Consider the following 17,122-nt stretch of genomic DNA (forward strand, 5'->3'; position numbering starts at 1 on the left):
TCTAATTTCATTGATTTGCACTTTATCTTTATTGCTTCCTCCCATTTACTTGTGATTTCTTGTTCTTTGCTACCCTCTTAAAGTAGAAGTTTAGATAACTGATTTCTTATTTCCTAATTTATGAACTTAATGCTAAAAATTTCCTCTCAGGGTTGCTTTAAACGCATCTCATAAATTGTGACATGTAGCAGTTTCATTCGCATCTAATTCAAAGTGTTCTCCAATTTCCCTTGCAGTTCCTTCTTTGACACAGATCATTCTCATGATCAATTTCTAAGTGTTTGGAAGACTTCGAGACATCTGTGACTGATTTCTAATTCAGTTCTGTTGTGTCCACGATCATGCTCTATGATTTTAATATTTCCAAACATATTAAGTATTGTTTATCTTGGCATTTCATATCTATTTGAAAACAATGGATTCTACTTGTGAATTAGATTGAGGTGGTTGACAGTGTTTTAAAAGGCTTCTAAGTATTCTTATTTATTTTCTATCTCATTATTATTAGGAGTACTTAATGCCAAACTAAATCATAGATTTGAGCTGGGTTGTGGAGGTGCATGCCTATAATCCAGTAACACTGGAGGCTGAGGCAGTAGAATCCCAAATTCAATGCCAGCATCAGCAACTTAGTGAGACCTTCAGCAATTCAGTGAGAAGGACGCACTCAGGGGGAAAGCATTCCTAAGTTTAATCCTCAGTCCAAAAAATTATTTGAAAATTTAAAAATCATAGATTTGTCTCTCTTTTTAACTCTGTTTTTATTTTAGGGCTCTGTTATCGGAGCATACATATTTATAATGTATCTTACTACAACATTTTATTATAAAAGTCCTTGATTTTCTCCAGTAATATTTCTTGATGAATTTTTAGTTGTTTTATTATCTGCTTTCTATTTCACCCACCTCTACTGTTCCTTTGTTCATCCTTTACTGCCTTTATGTTCAGCAAAGACTTTTTAGCTTATCATTTTAATTTTCTTAAACTTTATACTATTTAGTGGTTTTTGTCTAAAACTATTTACCTAAAATTTTCACATTTAACTGATCACAATCTACTTCAAGTTAATAATGACTTATATGCAGAAAAAAATTTAAAACTTCACACCAGAATAGTTTCAGTTCCCAACCCTCTTCTTTATATTACAGTACACGATGTAAAAATACTATATATAAATAGTTCATCTATGTATGTCATAGAGTCCACAATAGGGACTTACATTACATTTTTCTAAGTAGTCAGTCTTGTTATTTAAACAAATTAAAAGAGAGGGAAGCTGGGCACGGTGGCACTTGTCTGAAATCCCAGCTACTTAGGGAGGCGGAGGAAGAAGGATCGTAAGTATGAGGCTAGCTCAGGTAATTTAGTGAGACCCTCTCTCAAAAGTAAAAAATAAAAAGGGCAATGGAGGGCTCAGTGGTAGAGTGCTTGCCCAGCATGTGTGAGGCACTGGGTTCAATCCTCAACACCACATAAAAATAAATAAATAAAATGAAGGTACTGTGTCCATCTACAAATAATTTTTTTTTTTTTTTCTTAAAGGGGCAATGGATGTAGCTCAGTGGCAGAGCACTAGTTTAATATTTGTAAGGGTCTGGGTTCATTGAATCCACAGGCCCACAAAAATAATTAATTAATTAATTAATGTAATTAATTTCCAAAAAAAGAGAGGGAAAACTTTCAGACATGTATTTACCCATATATTGACTAAGTGCTCTTCATTCCTTACCTTGGTCCAAATTATTTCTGGAGTCTCTCTTCAGTCTAAAGGAATTCCTTTTGCATGCCTCAGAGCACAGGTCCACTATCGACATATTCTCAGTTTTGGTTTACATAGAAATGTTTTATTTCATCTTTACTTTTAAAGAGTTTCACTCAATATAAAATTCGTGGTTGGCAGGTTTCTTTCTCCATGACTTTTTATGTTGCTCCGACATCTTTGGTGTTCACTGTTGTAAAAATTGTCATGAACTGTATTGTTGTACCCTTGTATGTAATTAGCTTGCTTCCTTCAAGATTTTCTCTATCTTTGGCGATGAGCAGTTTCACTGCAATGTGTCTACGTGTGCGCGCTACTGAGGAGTTGTTAAAATTCTTGGAATTTTTAATGTCTTTCACCAAATATGGGAAGCTTTCAACCATTTTCAACTATTCTCTTTTCAAAATTTGTTTCTACTTTTTTCTCTCTCTCCTCAGCTTCTGGGATGCTAATTACATGTTTATAGGGCATGTGATATTGTCCCACAAATCTCTGAGGAGCTGCTCACCTCTAACTGTCATGGTATGACACCAAAGACAGGCAACAAGAGCAAAATATAGGCAAACATGATTACAACAAACTTAGACATTTCCATGTATCAAAGGACACGTCCCTCAGGAAAAACTGCAGAAAAATTGTGGGGTTTTGCTGCCCACACAAGGCAACATATGAATAGTACCAAGCTATTAGCCAACCCTTCCCTAGTTGTTCCTAGATGGCTATTTTCCAATGCCTTTAAATGGTATTGCTAATAATTTTATAGTTTTCTTTTTGTTTTCTATGGACAGAAAGACCTGACATCCTCACCCTATTATCCCAGGATAGATTAGTAAGGTTGAGCCCAAAAGCATTTCCAGCAAACCACATGTGGATAAAAACAAAAAAAAGTCATCAAGGATGACCCTGAGAGTATTTTGAGCAAGAACAGGAATGGAGCTGTCACATGCTGGGAACACCAGACGAGTGAGAGAAGGTCTAGAATTCAGTTTTTGATATGTTACATTTGAGATATCTATTAGATATTCCAGAGGACACTGTCACTGTGCTGGTATCTCTATTGGAGGGAGAATAAACTAGACAAAATAAGGCTCCCTCAAAAGTTCAGTTTGCATAAATCCCAGACAAGAAAGAAATAGTTCAGTAAGACCTATTATGGAGATTCAAGAAAGCAAAAGCTCTCTAAAGCATAGGATGAAAAAGAAAAAAAGTTGAAAGATGAGCATAACTGAGATGGGCAGGCAAGAAGACAAAGGGACAAAAGGGGAAAGCACAATGGAAGAGCAGGAGAGAGAAGAAAGAACAATGAAATGCCCAACTGATGAAGGGTCTCTCTAAGAACTAGAATGGAAGGCTGCAGTAGAGCAGGCTGAGGAAAATATGGCAAAATACAAGTTTATGAAGTCTGTACAGTATATTCAAGCAAGTATACATGACTGACACCCAAAGAACAGATAGGAACTGCACAGATGTAAACAGAAGAGCAGGCTATTAGGAATAAATAAGATAAATGTAAGGATATATAAGGCTGAGAATAGGACTTCCAATTGGACATACCACTGCTGCTCACCAAGTTATGTGTAGCACTTACAAACATATCTCTAACGAGACTATAAGAAAAATTTTCATGTCCATGATTTCATGTGAGCTTTATAATCCCTTGAAAACAACAAACCAAAATCTGGTAGTTCAGTTAAAATAAAGATTAAGATGCACAGTAAGAGTGAGGGGGAAAAGAAAAAAAAACCTGAAGTAAGTAAAAAAATATCACTGGAGAAAAAAAAATTTTAGCTGCGCTTTGGGAAATGGTTTTCTTTGATGAAAGGGGAGAAAGGAAATACAAGTTGGAAAGCAAGAAATACAGATCCTATGGTATTTCAGCAAAAAGACCAATGAGACAAGAAGGGAAGGAGCTGCTCAAGAAATTTCAAAGGCAGATACTGGGGTGTGTGCCTGCAGTCCCAGCTAGTTAGGAGGCTGAGACAGGAGGACTGTCTGAGTCCAGGAGTTCAGGGCTAGCCTGGGCAACATAGCAAGGTCCCATCACAAAGAAGAAGGAAAGGAAGGAAGGGGAAGGGAAGGAGGAGGAGGGAGTGAGGAAGAAAGGAATTCAGAACTAGTGAACAAATTAGGTATCACTAGACCAGTTCACAATTCCCCTAATGGGGAAAAAAAAGTTATTTGTTCTCCAATATGTCATCTTTTTATCTGCATTGCCCCTGAGCATTTTGATGAAGATGATATAATAAAAATCATGTAAAAGAGATTTAAAAGGAAAATGAGCTAGGCAAATTCATTAATATATACATCATAAATAGGTTTAGTTGTTATATATATATATACTTATAAGCCAAGCAACATATTCCATTCCTCTTCTGTTGGCTTATTGTCTATACCACAATTTTAACAATTATGAATTGTTTAGTGGGAATAGTAATTGTATTCCCACTAATAAATAGTGAATTCATTAGTGGGAATAGTAACTGTTGTGCTTTACCTTTGCAGTCAGGAGAAGGGCTAAAAGAAGGGTTCCTATTACTAGCAAAAATATGATGAAAATGCTAATTATTTTATCTAACATCTTCTCCAACCAGATGATCATCTGCACAGAAATGAAAAAGAGAATTATCTTTAAAGTACAACTTAATAAAAGCATTTACATATTAAAATATCATGAACACAAAATAGAAATCTCAGCATTGCAAAGCAAACTATGGCATACTGATTAAAGCAATAAAGCTGTAAGCAACTTTAGAAGGTTAACTAACAATATTAATTACTGTTGTTTGCTGTGTGAAGAGTTCACTACAGTCATATCTAGGAAAAGGCACTCAAATGGAACATAACCCCATATCTGTGTTTGGATTTCCATACTGTGGTACACCTACAGTTCAAATTATAATTTATAACCTAGTAAATATTCCAAACAAACCATTGAAAATCCATTAGTTGGCATAAAATCTCATGAAGTTGACTATTGACCAGCAAATATAGGTGATTTTAGAAAAAATAGTTTTTATAATATAGGTATGCCCTAAATTATACAGATAAAAGAGAGTAAAGTAAAACAGCAGTAACATTTGAAACACTTTTTCCTTTAATTAGAATTATAAAAAGAGTAGTAATAAAAATGTAATGATCAGGCAAAGATAAACAGCAAACTCAGAATAGCAGTTACGGGGAGTGGGTATGAGGGTTGGGAGACAGATGCATGAACTGGTAACTATTTAGGTAGTTTTATCAAACTCGGTAGGTAAATAAGTGTTCCTAAAATCTTTTTTATATTTTCAAGATTTCTAATAAAATGCTCTTAAAAGACTGATATTTCACTTAAAGTGAATATTCTTTTGAAAACATTAGCTTTGTGACAATATAATTAATCAAATGTAAATTAATCAATGTAGTGGTTAGTCCTTCATCAATAACTTAAATTATGCTCTCCCTAAATGCTGTTTTTGATATATTGACTGAGTTCCCTCTTCTTTCACAACCACAAATAATACATTTAAAAAAATTTTTGTTTGCAAATGTATAACAATTCTGATAGATTTCTACAACTCCTGCCATGCAAAGCTACCACTTAACATTTTAAATTTAATTAGAGTAACATTTGCTAAGATATCATATTATACTCCTCAATCCAACAAGAGCTACAGCATTACTAAGGCAATTATTTAAATGTGAATTATGCTCTCCAAACAATAAGTTAAACATCTAAGAGCAAAGAACATTTGCTAAAAAATCACCATGACTCCTACAACACTTATTTTCTACTCCATGCTTATAAGCTGGTTGTCCCCTTATCTGTATTTCATGAAGGACACTGTCATTAAGACATCAATGCTAAGGTAAACTAAAAGATAAAAAGTTAATCTGTAATCTGGACAGTTAAGAGTTTCAAACAGAAGAGTTAATTTTCAGTGCATGCTTCCAAAGTGTCAAAGACAATGTAGATTAAAAAAGGAAAAACAGGTTTCTAAGATATGGAAGGTCAGATGTCTTATTTTGAAGGTAAGTTCTAAAATCAATGAAATGAAAAGTGTACAATCAGCAACCAGCGGAACTTCTTGGGACAACTTCCTGAGGAAAGGGCTAGGTGCTGCATCTATTACTCCTCTTTGTATCTCCAAATCTAACAGTACCCAGCATACAGCCAGCATTCAATTATTAGATATCTGAAAAAGCAAGTATATAGTAATTTGAGAATGAAGACTAAATTCCTATCCACTAACAACGTAGGAGCTTCTGGTTTTGTTTCCCTTTAGAAAAGTCAAATCTTGAAATGTATTTTTAAATGAAAATTACATTCTGTTTAGAAATTATGGAAGTCTAACTTTATATCTGGGTATGTAACATATAAAACACAATATCCACAAACATATTATGTATACAAATTTATTACAAAATCAAACTTCATATTTTTAAGCTAGGGTAGAATTTTCCCAATTCCAATTTTGTCAGAAATTAAGCATACAGTACTTGTTGAAGGCGTTGGAAGCCCCCTGGTATATCTAATCTGCCTTATTATGCCCAAGGGATAACAGGGATTTAGATGTTTCATTAAAAATTAAAATAAAATTATTTAAGATGCTCAACACATAAGTTAATTTTTTTTGTTTTAATTCACATTATGGTCAGCTAAAATTAAACTGAGAACAGAGTGAGAAGGGAGGCAGTAAAACACAGAACAGAGATGGAAGATCAGAAAAGACTTATTAAAGAATAAAAAGGAGGGCTAGGGATACAGTGCAGTTGGTAGAGTGCTTGCCTAGCATGCACAATGCCCTGGGTTCAATCCCAGCATCACAAAAAAAAAAAAAAATTTTTTAAATAAATAAATTTTTAAAAAATCACCCTCTAAAAAAAAATAGAGGAGGATAGAAAAAGTCATGAGAAGAGAAACAAATGTGGGTAAGGGAGTCAGTAGGCAAAAAACAAAGGACCGTAAGAGCAGAAAAAAACAAAGGATAGAAAACTCAGGGGAAGAGGACAACCAACCCCAGAAGAGTAAAAAACAAGGCCCACAAATAAACAGGATCTGAGGGAGACAGAACAAGAAACACGGACAGAGGAAGCAATGTGGCAGGCTCCAGAGAACAGAATTCCTGAAGACATGCCAGGCATGCCATCCAAGGAAGCGGGCCCTGTCCCATGCTCTGCTGCGGGTAGCAGACACTAGACCACCCACCATCACTGCCTGACTCATGCAAACTGCAGGGCCTCGGGCAATCCCCCAGTCCTTCCAGGCTGCCACCAAACATTTTAACTTAGGAGGATTTTTGTTGTTGTTGCTTTGTTTTGCTTTTTTTTAAAGGGGAAAGGGATAATTTAAAATGGTAAGCTAAATGTTTCAAGTGTGAATGAAAGGCATACATTCTTTAATTTAGAGATCTCAGTACATTTATAACTATGCCAAAAGCCAATCAAAAACCTCTAAACTGACTGACTTTATCAAGCACTACTGAATTTCTCTTCTATTTCATTAACCTAGGCCCATGTTTTGCTGTATTTTATTTAATCAACACCTAGTTGAGTCTTAGTTCAAATAATCAATACTAAGAAAAAAAACAAATAAGCCCTGAGAAACAGATCACATTTCACTCAAACCTAAGAGGTATGCTCTCACCCTCTCCACTTGATTGAATAGGTTTCCTAATTCACTCCACTTGAACATTTTATATATTAAAATTACTAAGGTTGCAATGTTTTGACCTTAGCTGCATGCAGTAATAAAACAGCCCTCAACTCATTTATGTGCTTTTGTGGAACACACTCAGAATTTCAAGCAGTTACTCTAACTCCACAGCAATGCTTCAAACATGCTACATGGACTCACTGAGGAAAAGAGAAGTTCCTGATCTCTCAGGAATGCTTTTAACTAAGTTAACTATGCACTTTAGAATCAGGCTCATAAATTAAGGTTATCTAACTCATTTAATCCACTGACTATACATTAAATTTAACTTAAAGAACTCAGTTCTCCTCTCTCACTTTTCTTGGGGACAATTTTCATTCCTTGAGGACAAACCGGGAAAATATACAAAATCGTCTACTTTGATCAAAATAGGAAAATGTGACTTTCGGCACATCACTTGCCATAGATTAAACTCATCTACTCACACTAATTTTATTAGGAATGGACAAGAATACAACATGTATGCGTGGGACTGGGGGAGTCTATTTCATCCTCTGCTTGTTTTCAATCCAAAGCTGAGAATTTAGGCATGTCAAAGTCTTTCTTTTCCTTCATTTAACAGAGGGAAAAAAAAAAAATCATAGTCACTATATTTACAAGTCCAATTTTAACTTATTTCAAGAAGTACCATATCTTTCTTAAGATCTGCTATAAAATAGTCACTGAGGACTTTTAGAATCTTACACAACTTCATGACTTGGGAACATAAAAAATTAGATGTTTACAGGCCACGACTACAACCTATTTTAAGCTAAAAATCAAATTTTGAAATACTAGCTATTTTCATACATGTGTGTGTCTGTGTGTGTGTATAAAATGACCAGTCAAGGGAATCATACAAATATTTCAGACTGTGTCATGTATAGAAAAAGTAACATAACTCTCTTTCCTTTACAGTAACTGCTACATAATGTGTTTTCATACATCAGAGGAGACTAGAGGAGCCCTGTCACACAGCTGGAAAGGCAAGGAAATCAAGAACCGAAAGGCAGACCCTCTCACAAGCACCTGAGCAAGGAGATGCCCTCCATAGTCTAAACAGCCTTTGTTGAGGTTTTAGCAAATTGAACTGTGACAGTATTCATTCTTCACGACCTTCCATAGCTTATGTAAGTATAACTAAAAACAAAAGCTTAGTTTGACACACGGACAGAGACACAGAGTGAGACGGGAGATACTGGGGGAGGAGCGGGTTATAGAATTCAATAGCAAAACCAACATCTGTGTATTCATTTACCTTCTTATTTAGCCAGTGCCAGAGCTTGAGGATAGGGGTAAGGTGAGAAAGAGAAGATAAGAACAGTGGAACATCATTAGAGAATGCAATAACAGTATGAAAAGAAAAGAAAGTCACTGAAAGCATGAGAAGGAAACTGTCAGGAAAAACTAGGGGAAAACCATAATGCAATTAAGAAGCTTCAAAATCTAGAGAATGTAGTATTCCTCTATGACCAACGAGGACTGAAATGACGATAGTGGCAAGCATTCTTGGTAACCCAACAAATAAAATGCATAAGGTAACCTGAATGCTCACAGGCTTGGTATCTACTTTTGTACTGCTCAATCTACCTGTCTGACTGCCATGCCTACTACCTGTCTTTTTTTGGGGGGGCATTAGGGGACCAGTACTGGGGACTGAACCCAAGGGTACTTTACCACTGAGCTACTTTACTCCCCCAGTCCTTGTTGTTTTTATATATATTATTATTTTTTTTTTTTTTTGAGACAGAATCTCAGAAATTGCTGAGGCTGGCCTTGAACTTGGAATCCTCCTGTCCCTGAATCCAAGTGGCTGAGATTATAGGCAAGTGCCACCACACTGGCTCTATCCTATCCTATTGCCAGGTCTACCTAATGAACTCCTACTTCATCAGGAGATGTCCTGGCATCACATCCTGTGCAAAGCTTCCCTTTCCCACCGCCTTATCAACACAAGTCACCTCTCGCTCGTTACTACCACTACATCCTATACTACATGAAGCAAATTAGATAATGCTTATACAGAGTTTACTGAGTACCTGGCACTGACACAGGGATTCTATGACATAAGTGCTATTATACCTATTTTATTGATAATAAAACCAAGGCACAGAAAAGTTAAAATACCTATCCAAGATCACAAGGCTAGTAAGCAGCAGAACTGGCATCTGAAACCAGAATTTGGATGCAAAGTTCATGTTCTTTAACCACTAAACCTTTGGGTTTTCATGAATTGCTATTTCTCACCACTAAATGGAGCTACTGTATCTGGTTTTCCATGATTCATATGACTTTCCCTGGAATTAGCACAGTATTTGACAAATAGGAATTACTCCAAAAAATTCACTAATCGGAGCCATTACCTAGTTACATAATTTTAGGCAAATCACTTAACATTTCTGGATTTCATTTTAGTCCTAATAAAGTGAAAGAATTGAACCAGGTGCTCCATAAGATCCTTTTCTCCCATATTTATGAGGAAAACCACACAATACTTAAACTAAATCCATCCTATCCTTATATGAACCATAATAATAAACTTCAGAATTTCATCATAGAATCAGCTGTTAAATCAACACTTATGAAAAAAGACTACATACCATAGAATGGAACATTTCAAACCATGAAACATATAAACTCCAGACCAAGCTCTTAAAATATAATACCTTGCTGTCAACTTTTAACAAGAATTTCCCAAGCCCGATGATTGGCCACGGTGCTAAGGCCTCCTGCCGCTCCTTCAGGAAGTGCTCAACCACCTGCCACCAAACGCGGCAGCGCTTCTCCAGGAAGTCCACAACACCAAAGTGAATAACCAGCTTTTTGATGATCCACACTGTAAAATACATTCAGAAACAAAATACAGGTCAGAAGGGTATAATACGAAAAGGCTACTTAATTTCCTAAGACAGCAATACTATTTTTAAAATAAAGATCAATGCCAAAAAGGGAGAGGTGGAAGAATTTGAGTTCTAAACAGATGGACTTGGCCAGGTAATTTTTCACACGGTCCCCACCACCAACATACTCTCCTCTTCGTGACGCCTGAATCCCTGGAGGAGTCAGGGTTATTTTACAGTTCACATAAATACAAGAGATTCTTATCATGTGGGTTTCAGTGACTACAACGGTCCCCACACTTTGCCCTTCCTAAGAAAACTAACCCGACATTTTCTAATCTCTCTAGCTATTACAGTTGCTCTTCCCAAATTCAGTTCTTTTCCTTGGATGTTTTGACACTTAGCAACCAGAAAAATATAAGGTATTTCACACGCATCATGATTTTATGCCACCACAGGGTAACATTTTCAAGTGTGTCCCATTTCCTCACTTGATGCTGCTTTGCACATCTAAGGAGATGCCAAGGCTGAGCAGAGAAGCCAGCTGAGTGCCAGCAGTGTTGGTGCAAGTAGCCCTGAGACTGAGCACTGCACAACTTCAGCAGGGAATCTCAGGAAGCCACAATGGGAATATCTCCCCCTGGAATTAGGCAGTGCCCTTCAAGCAGTTAAGCTTCCTGATAAGGACAACTCAGAAGGTGGAAGGGCCAGAAGGGAGTGTTACTGATCTGTGAGACCTACCTTGAAGTTTGGACATGGATAACTGCTCCCATCCACTATAATTTCCCTAACTCCAGGGATTTGTGTTGTAAGCCCTGACCTTATAACCAGAAGGATGAGTTTCCTATTTTGAACCATGAACTCTGCACTGGACACCAGTTCAACAATTCCTTCATTAGCATTTTTGAATCCCTAGAAAAGCTCCTATGGTTTCTAGAATAGGCCCAAGGTATCATAGGCTATAGAAAGCATTCAAGGAACCACCTTGGTCACAGCCTGCCCCCCAAGGCCATATCAAATTCCTTAGATGGTCGGAAGGTTCAGATATGTCCAGGATAAACATAACTCCTGCTAACCAACCTTAATGAAAAGGGGATCCCGACAACCCTGACACATGACTTGCCAGCACGAAGAAATCATCTGGCAGAACCAAAAGAGGATGGAACGATCTAGAAGAGCAATTTAAACCACATTTCACCAAGCATTTCTACAAATTCCTTAACAGAAGCATAGCCATAGTGCGTTCTCTGTGACTTGTTTAATTTAACTGCATCTTGTTACAAGTGCCTACTAGAAGTTCTGTTGGAGAACATAAAAAACAGATAAAAATTTCAACTATTTATACTGTATGTTTCCTAAGGACAGCACTCTACAGTGCTTGGTCAAAATAAATGTTTAAAATAATGGTCAAGCCAGGCATGGTGGCACATGCCTGTAATCCCAGCAGTTCAGGAGGCTGAGGCAGGAGGATTACAAGTTCAAAGTCAGCCTCAGCAAAAGCAAGGCACTAAGCAACTCAGCAAAACCCTGTCTCTAAATATAATACAAAATCGAGCTGGGGATGTGGCCCAGTGGTCAATGAGTGCCCCTGAGTTCAATCCCTGGTACCAAAAACAAACAAATAAATAAAATAAAGACCAAGATTTAAATAGCTAACAAATTCAATGAGAAAAAGAAGTGATGAAAACTAGTGATCCAGAAGGTATACAGACAAGTTTAGGCTTTTGTATATAATAGAAAACAGATTTCCAAAAATTATATAGGGTTTTAATCAATAAGAGGCTAAGTATATTTTTGAGCTTACAGGTGAAATACTAATGAAATATCAAAGTAACAAATTTCCAGGATAACATTTGTTCCATGACTTAAATGCAAACACACAATTGTTTAAAGTAACAATAAAATTTTATCAGATGCTAAAATCCAAAAGGAAAAAAAAAGTCTTTGAAGACAAGACCAGATTTTAATTAACCAGATAATGACCTGCAATAGGCACAGGCAACAACTGCACAATCCACAGGTTCAACCAGACCTGGACAGCAATGATGGCCCAAACGAGAGACACAAAGTAGATGTCACTGGTTTTCTTCTTTCTAAGAAATGTTCCCATCTCCGGTCTTTGTCTGCCCAGGGTGGGTGAAGGAGAGGAGGGTGAGGAAGAGGAGGAAGTTGAGGAAGAGGCAGGCAGCGTTACAGGAGGTTCTTCTTTGTCTGTGGTTTCTGAAAAGGGAAAGGAAAAAAAAAAGGCCATATTAGTCCACATTCGGAAACAGTACAGAGCACTCTGTTAGGCTGCCCTAATAACATGTACTCTGACAGAGTGCAGAGTATCATTAGGTTTAAAAAGACAAAAAGATTTGTATGTGTTTACAAATCTTTATACACACTGAAACACTTGTGGAGAATTACACTGCTAACAGATCAAATCTAGGGAAACTTAGAGGTACTGCTGGGAGACAATGTTTTTTATAACTAATATGTATACATCATTTAAATAAACTAGAGAAAAATTCATGACAGTGAAGCTGAGCATAATAGTTATGAATAAAAATCATTCAGGGCTGGGATACAGCTCAGTTGGTAGAGTACTTGCCTTGCAAGCACAAAGCCCTGGGTTCAATTCCTAGCACCCCCCGAAAAAATTATTCAAACCACATAAAGCAACAAATACACATACAAGAATTTCTGTATTTAAGAATTCTTCCTTTCCTTGATTTTTGTTTTTGCAGTACTGAGGAACAATCCTAGGACCTCACACACAAACATCTGAACAACAATGGAAAATACTCTACCACTGAGCTACTATACCAGCCCTCTTCCTCTTCCAACAGAAATTTAGAGTAGATGTAATGACATGTTTCTCACATAATGTGACTTTTCAGTGTCATTTCTCCTAAACTAGAACCAATTGCTCTTATAAGAATCCAGGACTTTCAGATGTGTCTTTTGCTTTGAAAAAGGTACAAAACAATGACAGATTGCTGGGATGAGGAATTTTCAAATAAAGGAAACTATACTGGATTGTTTCACATAAGGGACTCTTTCCTAACAATGTAACAATTGCTACATTTTACTATAGGGTTCTATTATTTCTGCTTCCTAGTTTTGAGCAAACATACCATACACATCAGAAATCATAAAAATTTTAGACAATATTATTCCATATGCCTCATGATGGTGGAAATTAAGACCCTAAAACTTTCATTTTGACTTCCATTAAAAAATATTAATTAGGGCTGGAGTTGTGGCTCAGTGGTAGAATGCTTGCCTATGCCTAGCAAGTGTGAGCACTGGGTTTGAGTCTCAGCACCACATATAAATAAATGAATAAAAAATAAAGGTCTATCAACATCTAAAACAAACCTTTAAAAATGTATTAATTATAGAAGTAAATGATATTTCAGAAAGTCTACAAAAAACAGAAACGAACACCTATTTGCCCCAGTCTTTGGTGTTTTTTGATTTTTTTTTTTTTTTTGGATACCAGAGAATGAACCCAGGGGTGCTCAACCACTGAGCTAGCCCTTATGTTTTTATTGTGAGACAGGGCCTTGCTAAGTTGCTGAGGCTGCCCCCCAGTCTTTTACACAGTTTCACACAGTTATATCATGCTACACTTTATCCTTTTCCATTTTTTTTCTTCAGAACAAAGTCAGTCAGGGGGCTAGGACCTCGTCTGTCTTGTTCTTCCTCCGCTGAATTCCTAGCACACAGAAAAGTATCTGACATAATGTAGGTGCTCACTAAATATGTGTTGAATGAATAACTTCCTTGTTAGGTCATCATTTTTATAAGCAGCCACATAGTAGCCAACTGAGTGCTTGCTCTATCATAATTTCCTCAGTGCTTCTTTTAATGTTAAAAGTTTAACTGTGAATAAATTTTACTGCTGAGATACCATATACTATACAGTAAGTTAGTTCACCTCACTAAGACTAGCATTCTATCCTGAGGTCAGGGCTAGGAGCCATGCTAGTTACAGCATGATTTTGTTTGACTTTGCTCTCATCTTTCTAATTTGGAAACTCCATGTTGGTGGATGTGCCAGATATTTGGAAGAATAACCACTTCATAACCCAAACATTATCTTGTTTGCACTTTAGAACATGATTCAATATGTTTAAAAAAGAAAAAAAAAAAAAAAAAAAAAAGTAAGTGTTCCTACTACTCTTGGATCTTTTCTCTTGATGACTGCTTCCTTCAAGATGTATCTAAAGTCAGTTCCTCACCAACAGCTCACTATAAATAATCCCTAACTCCAAATGACTCTAGCACTAAGGGGTGTCTCAGCACAGACCAAGCAGTCTCCACATTCCCGAACTCTGTGAGGGCACAGTATGACATAAGCTGATGAAATCTACCAGTTGCACCTCACAGGAGGCTGCAACTCCAAGAGACAGGCCACAGAGAATAAGCAAGTGGTTTGTTCAGGGAACAGCATTAAGCAAGCAAACCAAACTTTTAGAAGAAATATAAGAGAAAGAATGCCGGAGAAATGGATGACTAGAAGATAGAAAATAATAGCACCCCTCTCCCCTGCAAAAAAAGAAGAATGTGAATTGAGAAAGGGAAACACAAAGTAAGGAAGAGAGCAAAATAAAAGAATGCAAGAGAACTGACAGTTGTAAAATAAAGAAATAGGAGATAAGAAATCGAAAGAAAAAGTCTAGGAGGGGAGGGAGTCATGCTGTGGAAAAGGTAAATGAGATCCCAAGAAAAGAAAAATCAAAGTGACAAAGAGCAAAAGAAAAAGAAGAAAAACATTTCTAAAAAGGGGTGGTGGAAGAACAAAGATAAGAAAGCCAAGAAGGTAAATAATTAAATGGATGAAAAATTGACATGAGGACAAAGACAGGTAGGTGGCCTTGAAAGGTGTAAGAACAGTCATCAGAGAGAAAAAATGAAGGACTGGCAAGACTAAGTAGCATTCGGTGATGCTAGCATCCTTCTTAACTCCATATTCCATTTACATCTCATTTTCCAGAATAACTCTGAATGCCTTCAGGACCTCAGTCACCTGCAGGCTGAGTGGAGGGCTGGTCTTCACTGCTCGACTCATAGCCCGTGATGGAGATGGCCAAGTTGGCTAGAGTAGACGCTGCCATGGAGATTACTTGCCCTGGTAACTCTACCCCTGTAAAAGAAGCACACATTTCTTAAACTCTTTAAAGCAATGAACAAAGCAGGAAATAATTGCTGCAAACTTAAACAATCCTAAATTTTCAAAAACAGTAAAACAAAATGGTTATTTCTGACCCACTAGACCAATATTCTTCACTGAGGAAGAATGCTTGAAAATCAGTAAGAAACTTTGCTAAAAGCTCAAGTCCTTCTCATTTGGAAACTTCATGGTGGTGGGTGTGAGAAACACTGCATATATAAATTTGAAGTTCCAGGCTTATATTTATTTACTTTATGAGTTGATTTTAATACACACTTCTAGCAAAAAACAATGCCACACCAAGTTTAAAAGTTCCCTGTTTAAACTCCTTTACCTGTTGTATTACTAGGTTCTAGTACAGGATGAGGCACCCCACATTTGGTGTTCTCAGTAACGCATTCCCTAAATGAATAGGCAAACACATGAATATTATGCAAAACCACAGAGATCTACAAAGTATACAATTCGGCACAGGCAAAATCCACCACTCTGAAATCTAAAAGAACACCATGACCTTCTTTCGTGTTCTATGTTCCCATGTTAACTTCCTAATAATACCAAGCTTAATCATTTGCATTAATTTCAACTGAAACACTTACTGACAAACAAGGTCTATCTGCAATGATCTGCCATGGTAAATGGGGCAGACTAGTTCACACGACATGAGGCACAAGTGTGCTTTCCCACATGCTAGAAGCTGGAAAGCAAAGAATAAGTATTTCTTAGACTCCCTTGCAGTCGGAGTCTCACATGTAATGCAGTTTCTGTCAAGCCAGTACACCTATGCAAGACCTGGATGACAGAGTGTGACTCTAATTTAGAAGCCACACAGCTTTCACATCAAGTTGTCGTGGAGGCATATGATTCTTCTGTAGCAACTCAGGAGAAGTTGCAAGGGTTCTGCTATCTGATTTCTAATGTCATGGCCAGCAGCAGCAGCCATGGCCTTTGGTATAAATAGTCCTTTGGTGCAACTGAGCAGCTCTCCTAGTTGCAGTGCTTCTGCCTGTGTCCAAGCCAAGCTTAGTTTCCAAAAATGGTACATGAATTTCTAAAACCTAGCCAATACCTCTTACTATTTATATCAGCCAGAATGGATTCTACTGTCCACACCCTAAGAACACTGGCGGTTCTAGTCACCAAATCTCACGCCCACACTCGTACAGCTAGGACCTTATCTTTGGTAGGCCAATATTCAGTGTGACAACAGAGAATTATGCCAATCAAGTGAAAAGAGCCACAACCCTTCAGAAAGCCAATGACTTTTAGCTACAAATTAGCTCTGCATACCCCCAAAAATTCAAGGCTGGCTATCTGCCAGAGATAAGCAAGTCAGAGTCTGAGAAGGCTCTGGTAGAATCAGACATCAGAATCAAAAAAGCATTTACCTAGCTCAACCCAATTCCTCCTAGAATATGTACCCTGGTGGCAGGAAATAAGTTTACTTTCAGGCAATTGGAAAGAAATTAAACTCATAGTCTGGGAAGAAAGTCTAAGTTATGTATCTGGATTGAGTCCTTATTCAACTGTCCTTACAAGGTCCTTCCAAGATGACAAGACAGCAAGGCCAAAGCAGAGGGACGGACAGTACCTCTTAGGTCTTATGTGTACTCATTACCTGCTATAATGTGTGTGAGGAATAAAGACCCAGACTTCAGTAGCCTAATGCAAGAGGCATATGTGAATTAATC

General features: G+C 37.1%; 1 protein-coding gene across 5 annotated transcripts in view; it reads right to left on the minus strand.

Annotated features, from left to right (window-relative positions):
- Positions 1-17,122, minus strand: part of TMEM245 (transmembrane protein 245) — an 86,224-nt gene that overhangs the window by 50,438 nt on the left and 18,664 nt on the right. For 2 of the 5 annotated variants that reach the window (XM_079112470.1, XM_079112472.1), the window contains exons 4-8: positions 15,288-15,404; positions 12,254-12,490; positions 10,097-10,266; positions 8,689-8,712; positions 4,254-4,358 (exon numbers count right to left, since the gene is read on the minus strand). In XM_079112470.1, coding sequence (XP_078968596.1) covers positions 4,254-4,358; positions 8,689-8,712; positions 10,097-10,266; positions 12,254-12,490; positions 15,288-15,404 — 653 coding nt within the window. The remainder of the gene's footprint in view (positions 1-4,253; positions 4,359-8,688; positions 8,713-10,096; positions 10,267-12,253; positions 12,491-15,287; positions 15,405-17,122) is intronic. The other 3 variants (XM_079112471.1, XM_079112473.1, XM_079112474.1) reach the window with 2 other exon arrangements.

Source organism: Sciurus vulgaris (genome assembly GCF_902686455.1).
Source record: "Sciurus vulgaris genome assembly, chromosome: 15".
NCBI lineage: Eukaryota > Metazoa > Chordata > Mammalia > Rodentia > Sciuridae > Sciurus > Sciurus vulgaris.